At 41.2% G+C, this 23432-nt stretch overlaps 2 protein-coding genes across 3 annotated transcripts; both read left to right on the forward strand.

Moving 5' to 3' along the window:
* The first annotated feature begins 299 nt into the window (after positions 1-299).
* CFI (complement factor I) lies at positions 300-16166 on the forward strand. Of its 2 annotated transcripts, none has more exons than XM_065062327.1 (12): positions 300-431; positions 2193-2511; positions 3346-3490; positions 4688-4866; positions 5617-5727; positions 7268-7384; positions 8533-8571; positions 9066-9169; positions 9764-9879; positions 10606-10874; positions 11965-12066; positions 14021-16166. In XM_065062327.1, the coding sequence occupies exons 3-12, from the start codon at positions 3420-3422 to the stop codon at positions 14236-14238; spliced, it is 1326 nt and encodes a 441-aa protein (XP_064918399.1). In that variant the 5' UTR covers positions 300-431; positions 2193-2511; positions 3346-3419; the 3' UTR covers positions 14239-16166. The 2 variants fall into 2 exon arrangements, with proteins under 2 accessions (XP_064918399.1, XP_005515274.2); XM_005515217.3 differs by having other exon boundaries at positions 416-638.
* Positions 16167-17029: 863 nt separating this feature from the next.
* PLA2G12A (phospholipase A2 group XIIA) lies at positions 17030-22130 on the forward strand. The gene is made up of 4 exons (XM_005515218.3): positions 17030-17327; positions 18273-18349; positions 19389-19554; positions 20586-22130. The coding sequence occupies exons 1-4, from the start codon at positions 17114-17116 to the stop codon at positions 20702-20704; spliced, it is 576 nt and encodes a 191-aa protein (XP_005515275.2). The 5' UTR covers positions 17030-17113; the 3' UTR covers positions 20705-22130.
* The last annotated feature ends 1302 nt before the right edge of the window (positions 22131-23432 follow it).

The raw sequence follows: 23432 nt of genomic DNA on the forward strand, positions 1-23432 counted from the left end.
TTCTTGTGAGTGTGTGCATGCATGCTGTGGATCTTCATTATTATTTTGCTGTACCCCAATAGCCTCAACTGATATCCGAACCTGTATTTTATGTTGTCGGAGTGCTAACTAATTGTATAAACCCTGTTTCTGGTTAGTTTATTTGCTACACTTTCCCGGCCAGAATAAAGTCTGTTTTGGAACCTGTTGTCCGCCTTAAAGTGACTTTGGGGTACCTCCTTAACAACAATAATCTGGCCAAGATGAATGCCTGCAATCGGGAGAACCCGCATGGTGATTCAGCCAACCTCCTCCGGCAAAGAAAGGAAATGTGTGTCCTTAGTAAGTGCTTCCTTTTAATCATTTACTTTAAGGGCTTTACTTTCGTTATCTCGCCTGGCACTTACAGTTGAATTGAGGTGGGATCCTTTTGGAGAGATCAGATTTACCAGGTAATAGTTGAGGCTCCTGTACTTTATTTCTAAACGCTCTTTAAAATATTTTACTAAGGGTTAAAAATTAAACACAAATCTAACAACTGACATCCAAAAGAGTCCCAACCAGAGGAATTTGTCTACGAAGGCAGATAAAATTTCATCATGACTGTGGTCCCAGTTTTCTTGGTTTTCTTGTCTCTCTTCTGGTTTTGTGGATCAGAGGTAAGAATTTATTTTATTGTGGCAGCAGCAAGATATGTTAAAAAAAAAAAAAAAACAGTTAAAAAGCAGTTTATTGTTATAGAAGCAAAACCCGTTGATTTTTTTAACTTTCGTAGTATTTGTGTTTCATGCATTTGTTTTAGCCCAGCTGCAATGTTTAAAGCTTGCCATTTGTTTTTCATGTCTTGATTCTCTCTGGCGTTTATGCTAACAGACTTCTGGAAAATACTTTAATCGTGATCCTATCCTAACCCTAATTTGCAAGCACGGCTGACCACAGAAAAGTACTGCAATTTTCCTTGCCCCCCTTTTTTAAGAAATGAGATTACAGTCTTCTAACTTGGCAGTGTGGTATATCGCACTGCCTGAAGGTTTGTTGCAGAATCTCTTCTGGCAGCAGTGTCCCAGAAAGCCCATCAGGGCTGAGCGTTCAGAACGCCCCAAGTCTTCTGGAGAAACCCTGAGATAAAAATCAACACCTTTTGTTCCTATTCAGAAGTGCAATATGGGAGTTCTGCCAAGCCGGATCTGGCTCACAGTTTGGATTCTACTGACCTGAGAACAGCAGGAAGAAATTAGTAAGATTACACTACCATTAAAAAGGGTTTTGTTGCATTAAATTCTGCCTCAACAACATCCTCACTGACTTTACTATGGCCAGGATTTCTTCACAAGAACTTTAAACTTCAGCTCTATTGATTCAGCAGACGCAGTCAAAGCTGATAACTCACATTTGAGGACTAACTAACTTTTCTCTCCTATTTTTACCCAAAGTCCATCCATGTATACTTTTAACGTTTCAACATTCTTCCTACCCATAGATCTCAGTGAGCAAAAGCAGCAACAAAGCCACCAGAGAGCTAAACAAATGTAGGTGCAGAGTCGCTCACCAAGAGGCAGGCGGACAGAGGGTCTGTGCTGGCCACCCAGGGATGACCAGCAACCACATTGCAAATCCACTGCGCTGCAAGATACAGGAAAAGAGATGATAAGGAATGGAACTTAATTTTCACATTTCTTCCAGATACTTACACTTGTTACTTCAGCAGTCACACAGTGAAACAGATCATTCATTTTAGATTTCTTTATTTGCTTCTAAGTAGTTCATAAATATTTACAGCTGGTATTTAAACACAAAGCCAACCAAAAAAGTCTCAGAAAAAATCAAGTTGCTACTTCTCTTATTTTTCTGGTGTTTGAGTCCCGTTATGTTTTGATTTGCTTACAACCCTATTGCTGTGGTGTGTTATAAACCATGGGGTTAAAAGATGTTTATGATCTGCTGTGCACTTCAGCTGATGTTTGAGGAGTAACGAGTGTAAAGTTTGTGGGAGACCAGTAAGAGTGAAGATCACAGGTAAATGACCGACCTCAGAAAGATGAGATGGCCAAAGACAAGGGAATTAACACTATAAATATTTAGCACGTTTGTGCTCATAGGACAGGAAGAAGGTTTATAAACAAACACTTTGTTGAGGTTAGTAAAGGCATCTGCAGAATTCTTGGTGCAATTCCTAGTCTTAATCCCTTTTTTAAAAATGTTGTGCCTTGCAGCATGCATCATCTAATGCCAAAGAAAACCAGTTTCAGCAGGTTGAGCCGACCCAGCCGGCTGAGCAAGACCCGTACCTCATAAAAGAATGCTTAAGCAACCAATACACACACAAGTCCTGTGAGAAAGTTTTTTGTCACCCATGGGAACGATGTGTGGAGGGAAAATGCCTTTGTAAGCTCCCCTACCAGTGCCCGAAGAATGGCTCTTCAGTTTGCTCTGCCAATGGAAAGTACTTCCATACCTACTGTCAACTGAAGAGCTACGAGTGCCAACGTCCAGAAGCAAAGTTTCTGCACAAGGGAAAATGTGCATCTAAAGGTGCGTCCAGAATGCATCAGTCACTCATTTGTGGCCAAGGAGACACAATTTACAGCTCAGAAAGTCTGTTCATTCCCTTGCACTAATAAGAACATGAAACAGAAAATGAGCAGTCATTGAAAATGGACAGTATCTGTTGATTTTCATAAAAATAAAGTGATTGACAGGCCCAGGTTACCCTCCAGCCCCACCTCCGCTGATCCAGCCAGAGCAGCAAGTTGGTCCTAGGGCTCTCCTGCCCAGTCTCTGTCCCAGCACCACCCCATTCCCTCCCTTCCTTTCCCCACAGAAGCAGCAGCTCAGCCCATCAGGGCAGCGCAGTTCAGTATTCCTGTTCCACTGAAAAGGACGGGAGAGGCTCCCTGAGTTCCTGGCATCTTCTCTATATGGCTTCCCCTCTCAGTGAGGCTGAGGACCTTCCCTTCCCTGCAAACAGCTGAAGTTTTGCTAACAGGCAGGAGAAGCAAGATCTGGCCATCTCACTTGAAGTGTTACCGATTGCTATCAAAAGTCTTCTAATGAAAGTCATTACACTAAGGTCTAACCTTTCCTTGTTAGACCTCCAGGTACTCTTACGTGGTAGGAACCATTACCATCATTTGTCCTGAAAATGATGTCTTTTTAAAAATTGTCAGGCTCAAAGCCACAAAGTCAATCTTCAGAAAAATCAGGAATAATACCTGATGCTTCTGACTCCCGATATACTGTTTGTCCCAGATGAACTTTGGCTTCAATACAAATTTAGCCCTGATTTGTTTCAGTGCTGTCCTTCCACTAAATACATCTATATAATATGATTTTATTTGAGGATTTTTAAAATTTCTCTTTTTATAGAAACATTTGCGATCTCTGTGGACCATGGAGATTCACATTTGCTTCGAGTAAAACCTGTGAATCAAAAGAATGCCATGTTTGTATGTGGTAGTGAGTGGACTATGAATGAAGCAAACGTGGCCTGCAGGCACCTTGGCTTTGAATCGTAAGTTTGGGGAATTTGTCTCAAGATAACTGCAAGGGATCTGGTAAAGTAGCGACGCTTACTAAGTGTCAGTCACAACCAGCCAACAGTTAAGACAGAAGCCTCATGAACAATGTATTGGCTACAATATTCTGATAAAGCTTCTTAAATTGACACCTGAGAGTGAAAGCCAAAACATAGATTTCTGTGTTCTGTTACAGATGACAACTATGCAAAACATAACTTTAAAAATAAAGCTGAAGACCACTGCAGAGGTTTTCTCTCAGGTCAGTGTAAAGGAAAGTGCACAGAAGGCCCATCCCCAGTAGCTCTGAGCAATAAGCTGTATGCAGAGAAAAGTTTCTCATGTCAGCTGCCACTTGCACCAGCCAGACTAACAAGAACCAGACCATGTTTGCTTCCTCACCTCTTGCCCTGCTGACATTCCTTGCTTTGGCCCCAGGGATGGCTGAAGCCACACAGAGCCTGTTCCTTTTCCTGCGACCGCACCGATGACCTGAGTTGCACATTCAGCTCCTCATAAAGACTCAACTCTATATCCTGTACATAATGATGTTACACATAGACAACTAATTTAACTCAGTAAAACTGCTACTGCAGTGCCCTAAATTGTCCCCTCAGGGTGAGAAGCAAATATTTCCTAGACCTGATCAATATCTCTTTAGAATAGCAGAGAAGGGTTTGTCCTGGGACTGAGCATTCAGCCCTGGAGTCCCATATTAAGCCTCTCTAGTTACTTGTTACTCAATCCATATTTCTTTAAGGTGGGAGACGCATACACTGTTAGGATACTGATCAGTTAAAACCAAGCGAGATAAAATTTACTAATCTCATCCTTGCAGTGGCCTGAGCTTCCTCAATATGCCTTGGTTTTGATGACACCAAAGATACGTGACCCCATGCAGGATGCTTTCCAAATTACAGCTCACCTGTGTCCACACAGAGATAGAGATCTGAGCTTACAAGTTTTGCTGCATAAGGAGACTTTTCTATCCATCACGATTCACAGTGACTGTCATAGAGCTACACATGGATTTAGGGACAGTTCTATGCAGCGATTGCAAAAATTTGCACACTGTTTTACTTTTATGACCAAAATTGAACACTGAGGAAAAACATGTGAATTCTAAACAATAAAAGCAGCGCACAATCCATTGTGAAATTATATAATTTGTTGTTATTATTATATCTTCACAGAGGTGCTGAACATTACCAAGCCAATTCCAGCATCACAGAATCTGCCTTAAATTCGTTGCACTGTCTGCAAATAACTTGCAGGGGCCTAGAGACAAGTCTTGCTGAATGTCACATACAGGTGAAATCGAGGGATAGTAATGAGGGATTTGTTAGTCTCCAGTGCCATGAAAATCTCAGAGGTTAGTAGGTCTTTTAGTTTTATATATATATGGGGGTTTTATATTTTAAGTTTAAATAATTAGGACCTAGTTTGTTGAACTCTCAGCCACAGCAAACCTGCACTGAAAACAACCTCCTACTGCCAGCTTTGTCTCCAAAGGAGATCAATCAGGACACCAGCAGCACTGTAGCCAGACAAGCATGGCTACAGCAGAACTGGTTGTGGCTTCTGGTGTGTTTCAGGACTCACCAGTTTCTCACTAGTACAAGGGGAATCAAGCCCTTGTTTTGACTTCCAGCAGCTTTCTCTTCTCTATAGTGGGTCTTCTTTGGCACTGATAAGCATCAGCCCAAAATGCTGCTGGTTAGGAGAGCTCTGAATTATGTCAGGTTTTTCTTATGCCACAGAAGTTCATAGATCCAGAACAACTTCCTTGTAGCGGGGGAAACATCTATCACCTTAATCACCTGAATCATTTGGGTTTGAACCCATCATTTCTGGCTTAGTCCTTGTCTACAAGAAATGAAGTTGCCTTTTGCCAGGCTACAGCAAATTGGAGGAGGAAAACAAGTGGTCACATTGAAAGCTTGATGAGAAGGCAACTAAAACAATGAAAAAAGATTCCTATTTATATTACCGGCCCCTAGAATGCCTACTGTCGATAAGCCAAACTGCTGATAGAATAAAAAGTGCAAGCAGAATATTCCTGTGGACAATTGTGAGCCTATAGACATTCCCACACTAACTTCATTTTTGTTGTGCTGCAAAGTTTGTTCCGCTGGTGAGTTTCATTGCGTCAACAAGAAGTGCATTTCTCTGACTAAAACCTGTGATGGGATCAATGACTGTGGAGACCTGAGTGATGAGCTATGCTGTAGAGGTAATAATTTCCTTTCTCCGCTGTTTCAAAATCATTTCAGCAGAAAACTGCCTCCAAAGAATATTTACAGTGATGAACAACTAAAGTAGCTTTTCCAGTAAGTCACTACATTAAGACAATCAAACCATAGTTTATGTATATGCAAGTACAAAAAAGTAAGCATAATGTAATATTTTCAAGCAGGCAAGTGATCTCTGAGCATCTGGACTTTCTCAGAGGATGAGGAGATACAATGAGATTATTTAAGAGGCCGTAAAACATTGATTCAAACAAAATGAGCTGTGTTAGAATGAAAATGTATTTTCACTTGGGAAAAATCAATAGTAAATAAACAAGACACTATTTTTCCAATTAACTCTCTTTAAATCAAAGTTAAGATATCTTTAAAATTTATTACTAATGCAAGACTATCCATAGAATATCTGTGATCAGTTCCTGTCACATTGCTTGTTCATGAACCGTCATTCTTTCAGCATCTGCAATTCCAGGTACAATAATTTTGATTATAAATAAGGAATGGATCTAGCGTGACCTGAACGCAGGAGAACACTCTCAAAAGTTGGGTTTCAGGTGCCAAACTGTAATGTGGGCTACAAATCCCATCACTACCTCTAAATAACCTTGATTTTGTAGTTTTGCAACTGTCAGTAAATTTAATCTGACAGTCAGGGAAACACAGTACCAGGCATTTTATAAAAAAAAAGCCTGTGGCTTCATATATTTGGAGGTCATTTATTCAGATTCCACTTGACCAAACCAGTGCTGTTTCAGCTGTACGGCTTGAAAAATATGCTTTGTGGAATCAAAAGAACTATTTCAACTGAGCTCAGTGGTCTTTGGATCATATCGGGATACCTGGATACTTCTAGAGAACAATCTTCTATTAAAGACATATATCCTTAAATAGTAGATTGACATAAGATCATAAAGTAGATTAAAAAAAACCTGCCATAAATTAGAGCACTGCTTTGCTTTTGATAACATACAAAGAGATCACAGGAATTAAAAGGAAGGGGGTTCTCAGGTTTATAATAATGTTTCATATAATCAAGAATGTTAGAAGAAATAAGTTATTAAATCCAGTGTCTTCAAAATAGGATTCTTGATTCCTAACCCTGCTTTTAGATCATTCAATCATTAAGCCAGCCTGGACTCTGATTTTGGGAGGAAATTTGACCCAAGCATGACAAACTCCTCATCTGAGAGGATCAGTGATGCTGGCAGAACTGAGGGTCCTTTGGCTGAGGCTGAGTATGGGCAGGTGCTGTGGATGAAACTGGTAAGGAGTGATACCAAGTCTACCAGTACAGCACTGAACTGGTAACAGACACCCTTAAAACTCCAAGCATGTACAATGAGGAGAGCCAAGTATTCATTGTTTTACACTTGCAGAGCCCGCTTTCGTGATCAATTCATGAACAGCCAAGTCCCCCATAGCATGGATATTATATTGTTTGTGTTTTAAAAAGCACTCTAACTATGTGAGGTTGCTGAATCAGATGATCCTGTGATTTACGTTTGTAATTCTCCTGTGTTACAGAGTGCAGAGACAACAGTTTCCACTGTCGGTCAAATATCTGTATTCCAAATAAGAATGTCTGCAACAAAGAAATCGACTGCCTCACAGGAGAGGATGAAGCTCGAGTTCTCTGTGCAGGTTTCCTTCTGAAAGATGTTTTTGTTTCTTTCCTTTCATTCTGCTCAATTATAATTAGAAACTACATAATGCATACCGTTAAATTATTTAACAGGTTAGCAAAACCCAAATGCATGCAAGAATTAGTCTTCCCAATGTTATGTTTTACATGATAGGAAGAAAAGGTTACGTAACTTTCCTCCCTTTCGTTCTAGAAAGGTATAGCAAGAAAACCAAAGCAAGGAAGAATCAGATGATGTTTTAGGAGGCTTAAGGCAGATTATGTCTTTTGCATACATGGCCATCTATCAAACTGGTATCCCCAATTTGTGAAGAAAGCGTAGACAGGGCGGGCAAGTATATTTTCCTCACAAATGAGGAATTCAACTAGTTTGTCAGTATACTAATTCTTCTGTGCTGTTCCCCTCACTGGTGAAAAAATTTTTGGTTGAAATGAGAATGTTTATTTCTTGCTCTGATAAGAGACAAAGTCTAAAGCCAAAGGGTAAACACTATTGGTAGATGATAATTGCCAAAGGCAAACTGAACCCTAAAGGTAAACATTACTGTCAGTAACATGAGAACAGACTCAATCCTCAGCCTCCATTTAGGAACTGAATTCAATGCCATTTTGTTTGAATAAAAGATGACAAACCAGATTTAGAGAGCATTTAATTTACCTCTCATGTTGAATACCCTCCCTTACCCACACAGTACATAACAGCATCATCTAAATCAGGGGGAAAAAAATAATCCTGTTACCTAATACTCCTTTGGGCTTTAGAAAGCTCCAAAAGGTTGACGAGGCAGCAGGAAGAATGGGATATCACTTTACAGATTAAACAAACAAACAAACAAGCAAAACACCACCAAGAACACCAGAAAAGGGTCATTTATCAGGGTTTCTTTGCAGAAGGGTTCTCTAGGCATGGGAAGCGGAGTAGATTTCTCTGCTGGATGTAGGTCATTTGTAGGCTGAGGCAGCCAAAGAGTGTCTAGTAGGAAAGGAACGAGCAGGCACCAGGCTGGGAGTATTGCTGTCCATCTGAAATGGTGTGCCCCTACGCATTTAAAATGTGTACCACGATTTTGTCACACAAACATATATTCAAGTAATAGAACGAATTCAAATGTTTGCCAACATTTTCGTATTTGTTATTTTACTACAGGCAAATACAAGGGTGCTGAAAATCACAGTATGGACAAAGGTAAGTGTAACTAATCTTCCAAAAACAACAGCATACCGTCTTTTTAGTAGCTTTCTAGTTACCCGTCAGCTAGCCAGATCCAGAACACTCCGATATTTGGACTTTGTGATTTAGTAATGTACACTCTGGGGCTTACTATTTGTCTCACTTTCCACTAATCTCAAGAATGCCATAATAATTTGTCCTGGCTGAGGACCCTCATTGGCACGTTTTAGCAACTGGTGGAGGAAAACTCTCAGCAAATGTAGGGGAACTGCTTTAAAATTATTTGCCTGAATGCGAGCAGCAGTGGAAAATGAGAACTAATGTGATGCTAAGACATAAAAAAATTTCAAAGCAAGAACAGATGCCAAAACTTTTGGTCTTTTCTTTCCTGCTACGTCAGCTGCTGGCATATTCACAGCACTCAGATTCTCAAGATAAAGATAAACCTGTCTGCAGATAGAGAGAATGGATACCTGAATTCTGAGACACATTTTTCCTTTTTGTTAAAGAAAGAAAAAGGATAAAGACATTTCTTCCCAAAGTACACTGTGGTCTTACAAATCACACGTTAACTCGACGGAAAAGAATCGTAGGTGGAGAGACTGCAAGAAAGGTAAAAAAAAAAACCCTTACCAGATATGAGTTCGTTCGGCATCAATTTAAATGGGCATTATGTCCTTCTGTTAAAATGTAGAGAAATAACATCAGCTACAACACTGATTTCATGGTTTGCAGCAGTAATGGCATCGCGCTGTCAAAAGTAAAGAGAAGCACAATTTATAAAGTAAAATCTGGAATTGCAAAATTGAGCATTACAGTACAAGTACACATTGAAAATGATTCAGAAAAATCCTTAGTAATATAGCTAGAAATAACAATTCCGACAAAACAGAATTTAAATTTGTGCCTTTGAAACAGAATAGAGTGAAAAATGCTACACTCAGTCACACCAGGTCAGGTTCTACATCTGTTTCTCTGGCTAAAACGGGTTTCATGACAGCTGGAGAGGAGGAGGTATCACACAAAGTCAGAAGACTGAACAAAATTACTGCATTTTAGATTATACATCCTTTATATCAGGTGGAGCCCAATTCACGATTTCTGGATAGCAGATGAGGTGATACCAAGAACTGTGTTTCCGTTTATGCACTAAAAACACTACAATTATTATGAATTCACATTATTTGGGTGTTTGTTGTTTGAACAGGGTGAATTCCCTTGGCAAGTGGCGATTACAGAAGCTGGCAGTGACGGTGCAACACTGTACTGTGGAGGGGTTTACATTGGTGGCTGTTGGGTTCTGACCGCTGCACACTGCGTCAGGTAAAAACAACCAACTGCAGAATTACTTTCCTCTTGCAAGGCAGAAAGATTGATTTGGATATTATCATCGCCCTTCTCAGCTACCTGTTTGTTAATTCCTGTTTGGCTATTGAATATAACAATTTAAAGCACCGACTCACGTTAATGACAAGGGAGATTCAGAGAAAGCAGGATATTTTGGCAGCGAACAGAAAGATGAAAAAGCAATGATGAGTTTGAAGAGACACAGCATTCTTCAGTCAGACAGCAGGCAGGAAAGGTTCACCGTAACCACCTCTTTTCCCTCTCTGTGCCTTGGGGAAGTCCAGAATCTCTTCTCAAGCATGTCCCTGGGGTCACACATTCCCCAGAACAAGCAAGAGCAAACAGGGAAGATTTGCCAGTCCCGGTGTCCCACTCACATCTGCCTACTCTTCCTTCACTTGCCATCAGAGCAGCATCCACGCCTGCCTTCTCTTTGTCACAGCACTGAACACAGAGCCTGGCCTTGAATATTATCTGTATTAGTTGCAGTAGTCAGCAGTAAGCGTCATCTGCCTTGTGTCTGCTACATTTCAGAAAAACCTGGACGTCAAGTGCAGAAAGAAACTGTATGTATATAGTATGAATTTTTATTCTAGAGAAACTCTGATGTATTGCAAAAGTTTACAGTGAGCTGAAACACACAGTGCTTCTGTTAAGTACTGAAACATACTGTATTTCACTGTTTTGTTTTGTTTTTTCCAGGGCAAACAGAATTCACCTGTACCGTGTCTGGGTTGGACTGTTGGATACAATAGAATACGACAAAGGGACACACACGTACACACTGAAACAGCTGATCATCCATGAAAAGTATAACGCGTCAAGTTACGAAAACGACATTGCTCTGCTGGAGCTGAGCGGGAAAGGAGAATGTTCCCTGGCACAGAGCACCCCTGCCTGTGTCCCCTGGTCACAGTACATGTTCAGGCCTGGGGACACATGCAAGGTTTCCGGATGGGGACTAGAGAAAGGTATTTGCTTTAGTGCTCACTACAAGAATGTATTATTTGCATCACAGCATTTTCTAATTGCGATCAGCCTTCATTTTGACAAGGCTGAAGAGCAGTTGTGCACAAAGCACTCAGGAGAAGCTGAGTACAAAGAACGTGGGCTGTGCTTTGGCATTCGGCTGTCACCGTGGGGTCTCTTTTCTGTATGGCTGCCCCTGCTGTTTCAGCCACTGGGAAATTGATCTGGAGGACACCCCTGCTTGAAAACCACCCTAAGAAATGTTCCTTTTGCCAATCTAAGACCTGCTGATGATATTTAACAAGTGGCGGTCAGTAGCTCACAGTGTCCCACAGCCCGTCCTCTGTCCCCTGCCCAAGAGGGTCTGAGCTGCAGCCAAAAGCTACAGAACTGGGCACATCTTGTCTCAGCCACGTTGGAGTTTAGCCCAGAGAAGGTTGTGCAGGGACAGATAAGCCCAATGTAATCAAGCTTTCAAAGATTTGGGAAGCATTTGTTTTGTATCAGAGTGATCACAGCCTGGTGTTGGCGCTCCTGCATACTGACTGTGAGGCTTCTGTTCATGCTCCCTAACAGCCCACAAAGCAAATTAGCAAATGGACAGAGAACAAAACAGAGGATCTCCTTAACCTTGTGAACACGTGGTCCACCTGTATCTTCAATATCTGGTCCCTTCATCCCCAAAAGATAGAGCAGAATTGGAAAAAAGGTAACAAGGATGATCAGAGCCACATCTCCATCTCATGGAAAGCAATGTACCAGTTTCCTGCTGTCTAATAACCTTGATAGGGAAACCACATTAAAAAATGAGGGAGACAAGGAAAGAGAAAGGCTGAAGATTTCATAAAATGAAAGTACCGTATTTAACACTGCAATTAAACCCCTCTGCTTTTATTTTGAAACATATGGCCAATGTACTGCAATTAATTTGGGGTAACTTAGTGGCAGTTTAAGGTATCTGGTTTATAATACTGAAGATTGTGCTTTGTAGATAAGCAAACATATAACTTTCAATTTATGATATTAAAAGTGTCTAATACGTACTTACCATTTTTAATTTAATAAAGTTTGTTCTTTTTTTTTTTTTTCTAGGTTATACCAAACAATATATCCTCAAGTGGGGCAATGTGAATTTATTTCAGAATTGTTCGGAATTGTATCCGGGACGATTTTTTGAACAAATGGCATGTGCAGGCAAGCATCAATTTTCTTACTATAACTTCTCTACCACCACACCCACTGTTTATAAGGTCAGACATAGTGTCTGGGAATCTTTAAGATTTGGGAAAGACAATAAACCAACTGCCACAGCATCACCATTAGCAAAATGCTACTAGCCACTGGAGCCTGGGATGCAGCCACCTTTATACACCTGTTTAAAAAGAGCATTAAGATGACAGCATGGCAAGTTTCTACAATTATGTGGACAAGTTTTGGCATACAATTTGATTTGTTTACTAAATACACAAGCACTTTGCAGCCCACTGAACTCCCTACCTTTACTACAGTTTATTCTGCAACATATTTAGGCAAATGTAGGGTTTAGAGTACATTAGACATCCTGCTGCCTAGAACGTGACTATTCATCTGCTTAGACATTTGCTATTATACTACCACACTGCACGCCAGGATAAATACTTTTCAAACTAAGATTAGTCTGGCTAGGAAACTTGTTGTCACTTCTATTACTAACATAAGGATTTTGAATACACATTTTTTTGCTTCTCCAATAACAAAATGTATTGCCAAATACATGACTAAAAGAGCCATGAGTATTCAACTTACAGGGCAGATAGTTTCAACGGTTCTTTAAATCAAAAAGTAAAGGCAATAGTTAAACAAACTGCTTAATGAGAAAAATAAAAACCAGATATAAAAACCAAATCATTTGCAATAAATTCAGTATGACATCTATAAGACACCGGGTTTGTCTATTGTGTAAGTTCTGTAACTGATCTTCTTGATCTCCAATGTATTTCAAGTGATCATACTTTACAAAGAGGGAACAAAGACAGTATTACATTGGACAACATCAGAAAAGGGGTATCCAGGGTTAAGTTCCCTTCCCTGATAAAAACAGAAACTCTGGAATTAAGGGCTAGTATCCATGGGAGCTAGTTATATAACACAATTCATTAGCTAGTTATATAACACAAGCAAATATTACTTAAACTGAGTAAAAGCAATAAAATATTATTTTATAGGATTAGTAATTCCAATTCTGAAAAGTTCACAAAACTTCTCAGTAACGTACAGATTCAAGAAAGAAGTTACATTTTGAAAAACTTGGAGGCTCACACTTAGTATGGGTTCCTTCACACCAGGTAAATCAACCAAGCAGAAAAGAGTAGTACGGGTGTTAGAAAGCAATAAGCTCTCGCTGAGTACACAGGACAAAGCGTAAATCATATTTTAGCTCTGTAGCGGTGCTTTCTGTTTATATGACATCCTCCACTTTTAATTCATTTTTTCACAAGCTCTATATTTGCTGAACTGCAAACGAGTAGTTCTGTGAGCACTGGAACTTGTGAAGAGCCCTGGTTCCTGCACACTCGTGCCTCAGGGCCACGAGCTGGTGCTGCAGAAGGTCCACACTGTGACCCAGACCTTGCAGGGAGGGCACTTACAGCCAGTTGCTCCAGTGTTCACACACTCTCCTTCTTGTACCTGCCCACCTCTTTTCATAGAGCTGGTAGAGAAATTACTCAGGGATGAGATGAAACTGGCCAATGCATTATTAGGTAGAGAGGACACCAAAGGCAGACACACACATCTTCCAACAGCTTTGTTTCCATAGGAGTCAGCCCACTGATGTTTTTAGCTTTTTCCTCCTGCTTTTGTACACATTTCATGGGCTAATTTTAATGATATAATAGGCAATATAGCTGCATTCTTCTCTATTGCATACAGTAAAACAAGACTCACACCATTGACATCAAAACTAACGATGAGAATTTAGGCCAGCCACAAATGTACAGAGAGGCCTCACACTTAAAAATAAATGAGAAATAACAGACCAAAGAGGTTAGGAACCTCCTTCACTGGCAAATATCTGTCGGGAAGTGACGTGGACCTGAAAAAACTCCTGAGCTCTTTTTTTGTGTGTTAGCTTTTACATGAATTTATTTTTGCTTTTTATTTCCTCCAGGTACTTACGATGGCTCCGTCGACAGCTGCAAAGGTGATTCAGGAGGACCCTTGGTCTGTTTTGATGCAGACAATGTGGCGTATGTCTGGGGTATCGTGAGCTGGGGTGAGAACTGCGGAGAGGCTGGTCACCCCGGTGTCTACACAAAAGTCGCCAGCTACTACGACTGGATTAGCCACCATGTGACAAGGAGTCTCATTTCACGGTATAATATCTGAAGCTCGGAAAATTAAATACTTATCACCCACGCAAAAATGAACACTAGTCCTTTTTTACAATCAGCAGGTGTGTAACTGAGCAACTATTAGTACAAATCTTTAAAGGATATATTTTGAAAATTTTTAACATTCTATGAATACCACAATTTTTCAGAAGCCTGTAGAAAGAATCACAGAGTGACAGGGATTGAAAGGGACCTCAAAAGCTCATCCAGTTCAATCGCCCCGCCGGAGCAGGAACACCCAGATGAGGTTACACAGGAAGGTGTCCAGGCGGGTTTGAATGTCTGCAGAGAAGGAGACTCCACAACCCCCCTGGGCAGCCTGGGCCAGGCTCTGTCACCCTCACTGAGAAGAAGTTTCTTCTCGTTTTTAAATGGAACCTCCTGTATTCCAGTTTGTACCCATTGCCCCTTGTCTTACCATTTGTTGTCACTAAGAAGAGCCTGGCTCCATCCTCCTGACACTCACCCTTTATATATTTATAAACATTAATGAGCTCACCCCTCAGTCTCCTCCAAACTAAAGAGCCCCAGCTCCCTCAGCCTTTCCTCATACGGGAGATGCTCCACTCCCTTCAGCATCTTTGTGGCTAGAGGCTTTTACAGTCACAAGAGTCCACAGCAGAAGTCTCTAATAAAAGCTGGGGAATGAAAATAGCTTTCTTGTTGTTACTTTGGAGGGTTTTTTCCCCGCATTTCACATTGCATTTCAATTGTGGATGTTTATTTATTTAAAACGGACAACCACGCTGAAAAATTACTGCACTGGCAATATGTGAACTTCACACAAACAGCAGCAACCAGAGCACTTTAACACTTCGAAGAACTGCCAGATGCTGCTTTGCTTGGCAGCTGGACTTCAGACCATCTATTAACTGATAGATTGACTATGATCATGAGGTTTGTTGTAATGCAACAATTATCCAAATAATGACTTTGTTTGGTGGTAGTGTTTTTCAGCTACAAACTCATTTTTTATCCAGTTAATACAACTCATCTGATCATGCAGCTTGGGACAATTTTTGTAGCTCCAAGTTTTATTGCTTTAACTGCAGCTGGTCACAAACAACAAAGGAATTTAAAAACGTGAATCTTCAACTTAAATGAAAAGTATCTTTACTATCTTAAGTTCTCTGTTTATGTATATATGGAGTTCTGGTATCCAACAAATGGTTAACATCAAGTAGGGTTTTACTGCCTGTGTGTATTTATACAGATATACACACAATTTATGCAACAATAGGAATATATGAAAAGTCAATATTTTATACATAAAACTTAACTCTACAAAACCAAGTTACAAATCTAAAGTTAAAAATTAATACTCTCAGTCATAACGCCCCCCACCAGATTCTCAAATTAGCACAACTTCCCTCTACCAATATACAGAAGCGTGAAGCAGTAACACCAAGAACAAACACCCAGGACCTGGATCCTGCCGTGTGCAGTCAGGGGGTTTTGCTACTGCCTCACCTGACCCAGAGCTGGACAAAGACAAGGGGCCATCAACAAAAGGGGAATGATTAAGCAGAAAATCCTTCTGTTTTCTCCTGTCCTTGTGAGGAAGTTCTGCCCCCATGAGAATCGGGAAGCACAGGCCAAAGTACCTTTCTGACAGCAGTAACGGTGCTTTGCTGTAAGAAAACATCAGCCTGTACACACCAGTCTCACATTTGGGACGAGTTATGCACAGAAAGCATGCACAATTTTTTTTTTAAAGTACTAGAATTTGTTTTGTGGATGAGTACACTCGACACAAAACTGTGAAACAGGTTCAGGACCATCTCAGTCAGTTCTATCAAACTGCTCAATAGTTTTAGAACATACTTCACTGTATTCTAATTTACAAATATTTTAAATTTCCATTCTACTTCATTCCTCTCAATTAATTACCCTGTTGAATAAATGGCACATGTTCACACAACACAGTTGTTGCAGCGGTGTATTTTTTTTTCCATAATTCACCACAGTCTCCCTCAGACAACATTTCTACATTTTCACTGAATTTTCTTATCATCCTGTCTTGTAAAAAGCCCGAATCAACACGAATTTGTCACGCAAAGACACTGTCAAACACCAATCACTGAAGTAAGGCTATGAATTGCTTCTCTTAACCTCTCCCCCAACTAAGCTTATTATTTACCAAAGCATTTAAGTATATGCCTGCACAGGAATTATTTTGCTGAATCAGACTCTTTCTAAGGTAATCCTAGGGAAAAGCTAGACAGGTGCAGGAAGAGCTCCCTCTTTTGTTTGATTTAATTAATTTCTGTAAAGAACTTTTTCCATCTATTTCTTCAGTTAACTACGAACAATATTAAATGCAGAGGCTAAAAATAAAACCAAAACCAAACAATCAACAAAACAAACAGAATATTTACTATGTATCTTTCCGCTCTGCCTGTTGAGCTATTGCTGTCTCTTGAACGTTTAGCAATGCCACGTTCACCACTTCTAACACACTCATCAAACCAAGGTTTTCCAAAACAAAAAGTCCTGGGTTTTTGTGTTATCTGCCAGCACCCCCGTGCACACACCCCGGCAGCAGCTGCTCCCCGGTTTGTCTGTGGGCGCGTTTGCAAAAGGCGCTCCCGGAACACGGGACACCGTGACCCGCTGCGGCCGGCAGCGCCTCTGCCATTGAAACGGCCGCTCCGGGAACGGGGGAAGCGAGCGGCCGCGTTGTGCGACGCCTCTCCCGGCACCTGCGGGCGGGGAAAGGCTCTGCCGTCCTCCCACCTCCGCGCCGCCGCTGGTTCCGCTCCCTGTGACGGGCGGGCGGGGGCGGAGCCCGCGGGCCGATGGCGGCGGCGGGGCGGGCGGGGCGCTGCGGGAGCGGGTAGGCGGCGGGGCTCGGCGGGGCGCCGCTCGGCATGGCCCGCGCCCCGCTGGCGCTGCTGGCGCTGCTGGGCTGCGCCTGGCTGGGCCCGCGGCCGGCGCGCTGCCCGGAGGCGCCGCAGAGCCCCGACTGGCGGATGACGCTCAAGACCATCCGCAACGGCGTGCACAAGATCGACCGGTACCTCAACGCGGCCCTCGACTTCCTGGGCGGCGAGGACGGGCTGTGCCAGTACAAGTGCAGCGACGGTGAGTGAGGCGGGCGGGGGGCGCAGCGGTGCCCTGCGCCGCTCCCCTGCCGCCCCGCCGAGGGGTGAGGGGTGCCGAGCAGGCCGTGCTCCAGAAAAGGGGGTCTCCCCTGGCTTTCCAGGAGCCCCCCGGCGCGGGACGTTCGCGTAGATGCTCAAGGTCTCTCTAGGCTGGATGGATTCACCCCCCAGCTCGCTGCGCTGGATTATTAAGTCAGGAACTGAGTTTGGTGGTGACACCCTGACAGGCTCTACAAGAGCGGCCAGGACACCGTGGCATTTCCTCTCTCTGCTAAAACATGCACTTTTCGTATACGTTTTTCCTTTTCCATTAGTTCTAACCGTGGCCTCAGTTTGTTTCCGATACCGAAATGAGGTGAAGGGTCATTTCTCAAGTTAACTCCACAACCTTCCTTCACTTGGGATGCAGAATGCCCCGTCTTGCTGCACTAGTCAGTGTTCACGCAGATGTGACTTTAGTAGTCTGTACTAATTTAAATTTTATTGATGTTACAGTTGTAGAAATAAAACAGGATCTTTCATTCCAGGTAATTTTAAAGGTTAAGCTAAAAAAACAGCATTACTGTTGCTTGCATATAAAGCATAGAAGTATTAATGAACTTACTCTGAAGTACACTGTTCTTTAATGTAATCCTACATATTGCATATGTAACTGACTCATCAATTTTAGTAACTCAAGCTCTTCTTTAATTTGGGAAGCTAACATTAACACCTGCTCAGCTGTCTTGTCCCCCTTAAAAAAAAGTGCTTAGTACACCTAAGTTGTAATTTGGAAATAATTGTCATTCAGGTGCCTGAATATATGTTTAAGTTAAAAATATAAGTGATACTGTCTTAAGCCCAACAAATATCAGTGGTGAGTTTTGACGGTCCTAAAATTCTGTGCAAAAATTCTATTTGAGGCATGATAAATCACCTTTTTCAGGATCAAAGCCCTTTCCTCGCTATGGATATAAACCTTCACCACCAAATGGTTGTGGATCCCCTCTCTTTGGAGTCCAGGTGAGTAATTCCATTTGGAGGCTTCTTTGTGTGTCTTTCATATGTCAGCTTTCTTTGATGTGGGTGGTTTTTTTCCCTCCACCACTCTAAGGATGAGACAGCATCCATGTACGATGTCCCTGCTTTTTTCAGCTGCAGCACATGCTCTGCTAAAAACACATGGCAAATGTTAGTATGATAAGTGAACATAGCATAAACATTTTTATCATTGACATAAAATACTACAGGGATAAAATAGAATTATTATGATTAATTTCTAATTTTTTAACTATGTTTTGTTCTCACCATCTCAAAAGCGTTGAACATCCCCAACTGCAGCCCTGTGACTCTCGCTGTCCTTACTGACACTAGAAAGAAAACATGGGCCAGCTTGTGTACTCTGGCTGGGATGGAGTTAATGTTCTTCCTGGCGCTGTGTTTGGGATTTTTGACTAAAACTGTTAATGATTTTGGCTATAGCTGAACAGTGATCACCCAGCTTTGGGACTTTCTCCTTTTTCCGCACTCTGCCTGTCTGCCACCTCGCAGTGTAGGCTGGGACAAGAGGTTGGGAGGGGACACGGCTGGAGCAGCTGACCTGAACTGGCCCAAGGGATATTCCACACTAGATCGTCATACTCAGCAATAAAAGCCGGAGCAGGGGAAGAAGGTGGGGGGAATGGTGTGTGTTTTGCTTCTGAGGTGGCTGTTGCTCAGAGAACAGCTGGTGGGTGGGACATGGTGAATGATTGCTCTTGCACTGCTTATTTTGGGGCATCTTTCCCCTCTTTCACTCAGCTATTAAACTGTGTTTATCTTGACTCAGAAGTTTTCTGTTGCTCTTCCTATTCTCTGTTCCATGGGGGGTGAGCGAGCAGCTCTGTGGGTGCTTGGCTGGTGGCCAGGGCCAAACCACCACAGCTTTCTAGAGGTGAACAGCAAAATAAATGAAAATAAGTGAGATAAGTGAATAACAGCTGCATTGATTGCATTAGTTTTTAATTTTTGTTGTCTTTCTGACCTGGAATACCAATGGAGGTGTGTGGGGATTTTCTTACAGTTTGACATCGGTATCCCTTTGATGACGAAGTGCTGCAATCACCACGACAGATGCTACGATACTTGTGGCAATGAAAAAAATGATTGTGATGAGCAGTTTCAGTCTTGCCTCTCCAAAATTTGCAGAGATGTGCAGAAAACACTTGGTATCTCAGAGAGTGTCCAGGGTAAGTGTGAAAAAGCACATCCACACCCCCACACCCCCCCTTTTTTTTTCAATTTTAACCAAGCTTATTTGGCAAAGAATCTTTGTGCAGCACAGTAATGCCACATTTTCATTAAGCTGATGCTATTGCTGAAAGATGCCTGGTTCTGAGCCTCTGTGGTGCAGCCCAGACACTTGTACAGCAGAGCAATGACACAGTGTAGGAAAATAATCAGGGTTAAAGCTAACCTTGAGGGGAGGAATTATTGCTTCCCATTTAGGAGTATGAATATGGGAATACAACTAGATCAAAATGCATGTATAATTCTTGAATTTACTGTAGTGTAACTGAATAATCACTGTTCTGCTGGGTGATTGTCTACTATGTGTGATTGATAGTAAACCGTAGGAAAATACTGAAATTGTTTCCTTTTATAAAGTAAGATATTAGAATAACACATTGTGATAGTGGAAGTAGTTAATGCCATCCTTTAGTGAATAAGTTTTAGGTTATTCAGTAACAGGCCACATAATACTCTTGGTTGCTGGTTTGTGTCTGATCAATGCATGATACAGCCATACTTTTAAACTTGGACAACGTCACTTCTACAGTAAGAGTAGACTGTTTTTAGAACAAGCCTATGTTTGAACTTCCTTAGTTCATTTAGGTGCAAAGAAGTCACCATGTTACTGTTGTATGTTGGAACTGGTGAACATTTGCTCAGTTCTGTTGAGCTGCTGTTAAAGATAGCAACTTCTGCACAAACTGTGATGCAAAAAGCGAGGAGGTAAAACAGCTTTTTCATCTTTCAAATATTGATAATATTCCACATGCAATTAATTTTCTTTTTCCCTTTGGTTGGCATATGAAAAGTGTTTACTCACAACTTAAATGATGCTGTGATGGTCCAGTCTTTCATTTGACCATCTATTTGCTCTGCCCAGAGAAGATGGCTCCTTTCCTAAAATCATTCTCAGTTTGCCAGAGTAATTTCTGTTAGTTTCATATTCCGTTCAAAGAGTGCTTTTAACTGAACTCCTCTTTGCCTGCAGCTTGTGAATCCACTGTTCAGCTGTTGTTCGATGCAGTTATACATTTAGGATGTAAACCATACCTGGACAGCCAGAGAGCTGCATGTATGTGTCGTTACGAGGATAAGACAGATCTCTGAAAGAAGATACCGAGATCTCATGGTGTAGAATAAACTCAAGGACTCAGCTGGAATGAAGCAAGTGGTTGGTTACAAAGCTTTTTGCTTTTCAGACAGTAATATATTAAACACTGACATGAATATACTAGTTTGAAAGTCACTATAATATTCTTCCTAATGTAAAAAAGAAACAAGTCTTCCTTCTCTTCGCCTTTACACCAGAAGCCTGGAAACCGAAATCAGTTTCTTTTGGTGTACATATGCTCAGGGTATGCTCCTGTGAAACACTGGTGCCATTGGAAAGTTTTTAAGAGAACTCCATAGTGGGGAAATTGGAGGCACAGAAGAATCGTATTGAATTCTCAGATGATTTTTACTATAGGTCAAATTTTAGGTTTGCTAGCAGTCAAAGCATTTGATAGATCCAACAGGAAGGAGAGGTTTATGTGTATTAATGTGACATCTTAAATAGCCAACACTTCGATGCTTTTGGTAGCTTTGCCTTCAGTTCTCCATGATATATCCTGCCCCCTGGGTCTGCTTTTGAAAGAACAAAAACAAACAAAGCCTCAAGCTCTTAGCAAGGATATATATCTGCACTATGTATTTCTACATGATTCTATATCAACCGTACTTCTGCAGTGCTTTTCAGATCAAATATATTGATCCTTCTAAGGCTTGACCACTAAAATGAGCAGTTTGCAACCTAAGGATATACTTTTGATTTGAAAAAAATGGTGGAATGTACTTGCTATGTTATTCTAAAAATGAATCAAATGTTTATTTTTCAAATAAAACCTTTCGTGTTGTGTATTATATGCATAGAAAGGATATATTGTTCAATTAAATTGATTTATATTTGTCTTGTGGCACAACTTGGTCACCGTATTCACCTTTGCTTTCATTTAGTCCACTCTGATGAAAAGTGAAAGAAAGTTTCACAGATAGGGTCAGTTTGCCCAACCACCTTTTTTATTTAAAATGCCCCTTGTGCGGCTGACAGATAATTGAGCCTGTACTTCTGTCATTTGTTCCCTCTCTTGAGTTCTCCAGCTGAAATCACCCAATGTCTGAATGATTTGGGGTTTGTTCTCTGTACAGATCTTTCATTGCTCATCTTCAGCTGTCAAACCTTACTTAACTTCTACATTAGGTCCTGTGTCAAAAGATTTTTATTTGCTCTCCTGGAGCCCTGATTCTGCCTTAGAAACTTACAGGAGAACTGAAAATTAAAATATTACATCTATGAACAGGGAGTGGAAACCACGCTAAAAGCCTAAAATTTAACAGACTCATGGACTATAATGTGATTTCTTTTATGGAAGTACTTTTATGTGTTTTTTCTTTACCAGTTGTTTGTGGTATTTTTGTTCTGTTTTTCACTAAAGCTTATTGTACATGACACTGAATCTAAGTGCCTCATAGAATAAAGTTACCGTTAAAGTTCTTTGGCCATGCTTCATAGTTTCTGTTCATATTTGTGGATATGAAGTAGCACTGCAAGACAAGTATTACCGTAGAGTTTTACAAAACCATGTTTGAAGAACTTGTGGTTCCTCTAAATTTAGTGACATTTGTTTCCTGTCATAGTATTGAAACGACTCTGAATTACCCTGGAATTCTGTGGTTAGAACCCTAAAAGTCTTGTAGCACCAAAGTGGGGAATGGTAATGGCATTGGTTGTTGAAAAATGAAAATGAAAAAAAGTACCACAATGAGTTCAAAACACCATAATTCAACTAGGTGGCTGCTGAGTTGCACAGGGACAAGCTTCATCTACATGGTTAAAGAACATAGAAAATCTTCACAGTTGGAAAGAGCTCGTTTGTGTTCCCTTCTGTATTGACCTGTAATTACACCATGAAAGCCTTCCAGAATTTCCTTCAAACCACTTACAACACTACAAAGAGCTTTAACACTGCTAGATGATAGCAGAACTGACACACCAATAGTTCTGGTTGCAAACCAGATGAAGCATTTGACTTCTTCCAAGGAACCTTCACTCTGTGTAAGCTTTTCCTGTAGCAGAAATCCTTGATTACAGATACCTCTCAACTATACAAAATACAATTTACAAGCCACAGACTAGTCTTCACCCCTGGGATTAATCATACCGTTTAACAACAGCTGGTAGCAGCTCTCAGCATTTGACTCAGTACTGCATGCTTTACATAGTCAGCAATACTCTTTAAGTATTGCAGTGAGATTTCTCTTTTTCCAGGTTAAAGCCTCAGTACTTCCTCAGGCTATTTTGTTTTTCTGGATGATCTGAACAACAGCAGCGTGTCTGCAATCAAACTCCCTGCTTGAAACTGCAGTTCTGATACATCCATAATGCTTTTTCCAAAAATACCCACTTATGGTGGAGCTACTGCAACAATCTCAAACCATTTAAAAACATGTACATGCATGTGTAACAAAAACTGTCATATATTAAAGCTGAAAATGCACACCAGTCAAACGCTACCTCAGGTTACCTATATGTGATCAAGTTACTGGTGACCCATGTGAACGCACCACAGACGCAGGATGCTCTGAGCCTCCAGCATAACAGAGGAAAAGATGTTTGATTGTCATACTAGGATCTACAGTAACTGCTGGGCTGAGGAACTTGGCTGATACAAGTTGGAATTGTGCTGAACAGAAAGCTCTTGTAGAGTCCTAGATGTAGGTTTTACAGCTGCTGCTCCACACAGGATTCTTGTGGCCACTGTGAGGTGAGAGATCTGGGGTTTGCAGTTTGCAAAAG

Source organism: Columba livia, chromosome 4 (assembly GCF_036013475.1).
Source record: "Columba livia isolate bColLiv1 breed racing homer chromosome 4, bColLiv1.pat.W.v2, whole genome shotgun sequence".
Lineage (NCBI taxonomy): Eukaryota > Metazoa > Chordata > Aves > Columbiformes > Columbidae > Columba > Columba livia.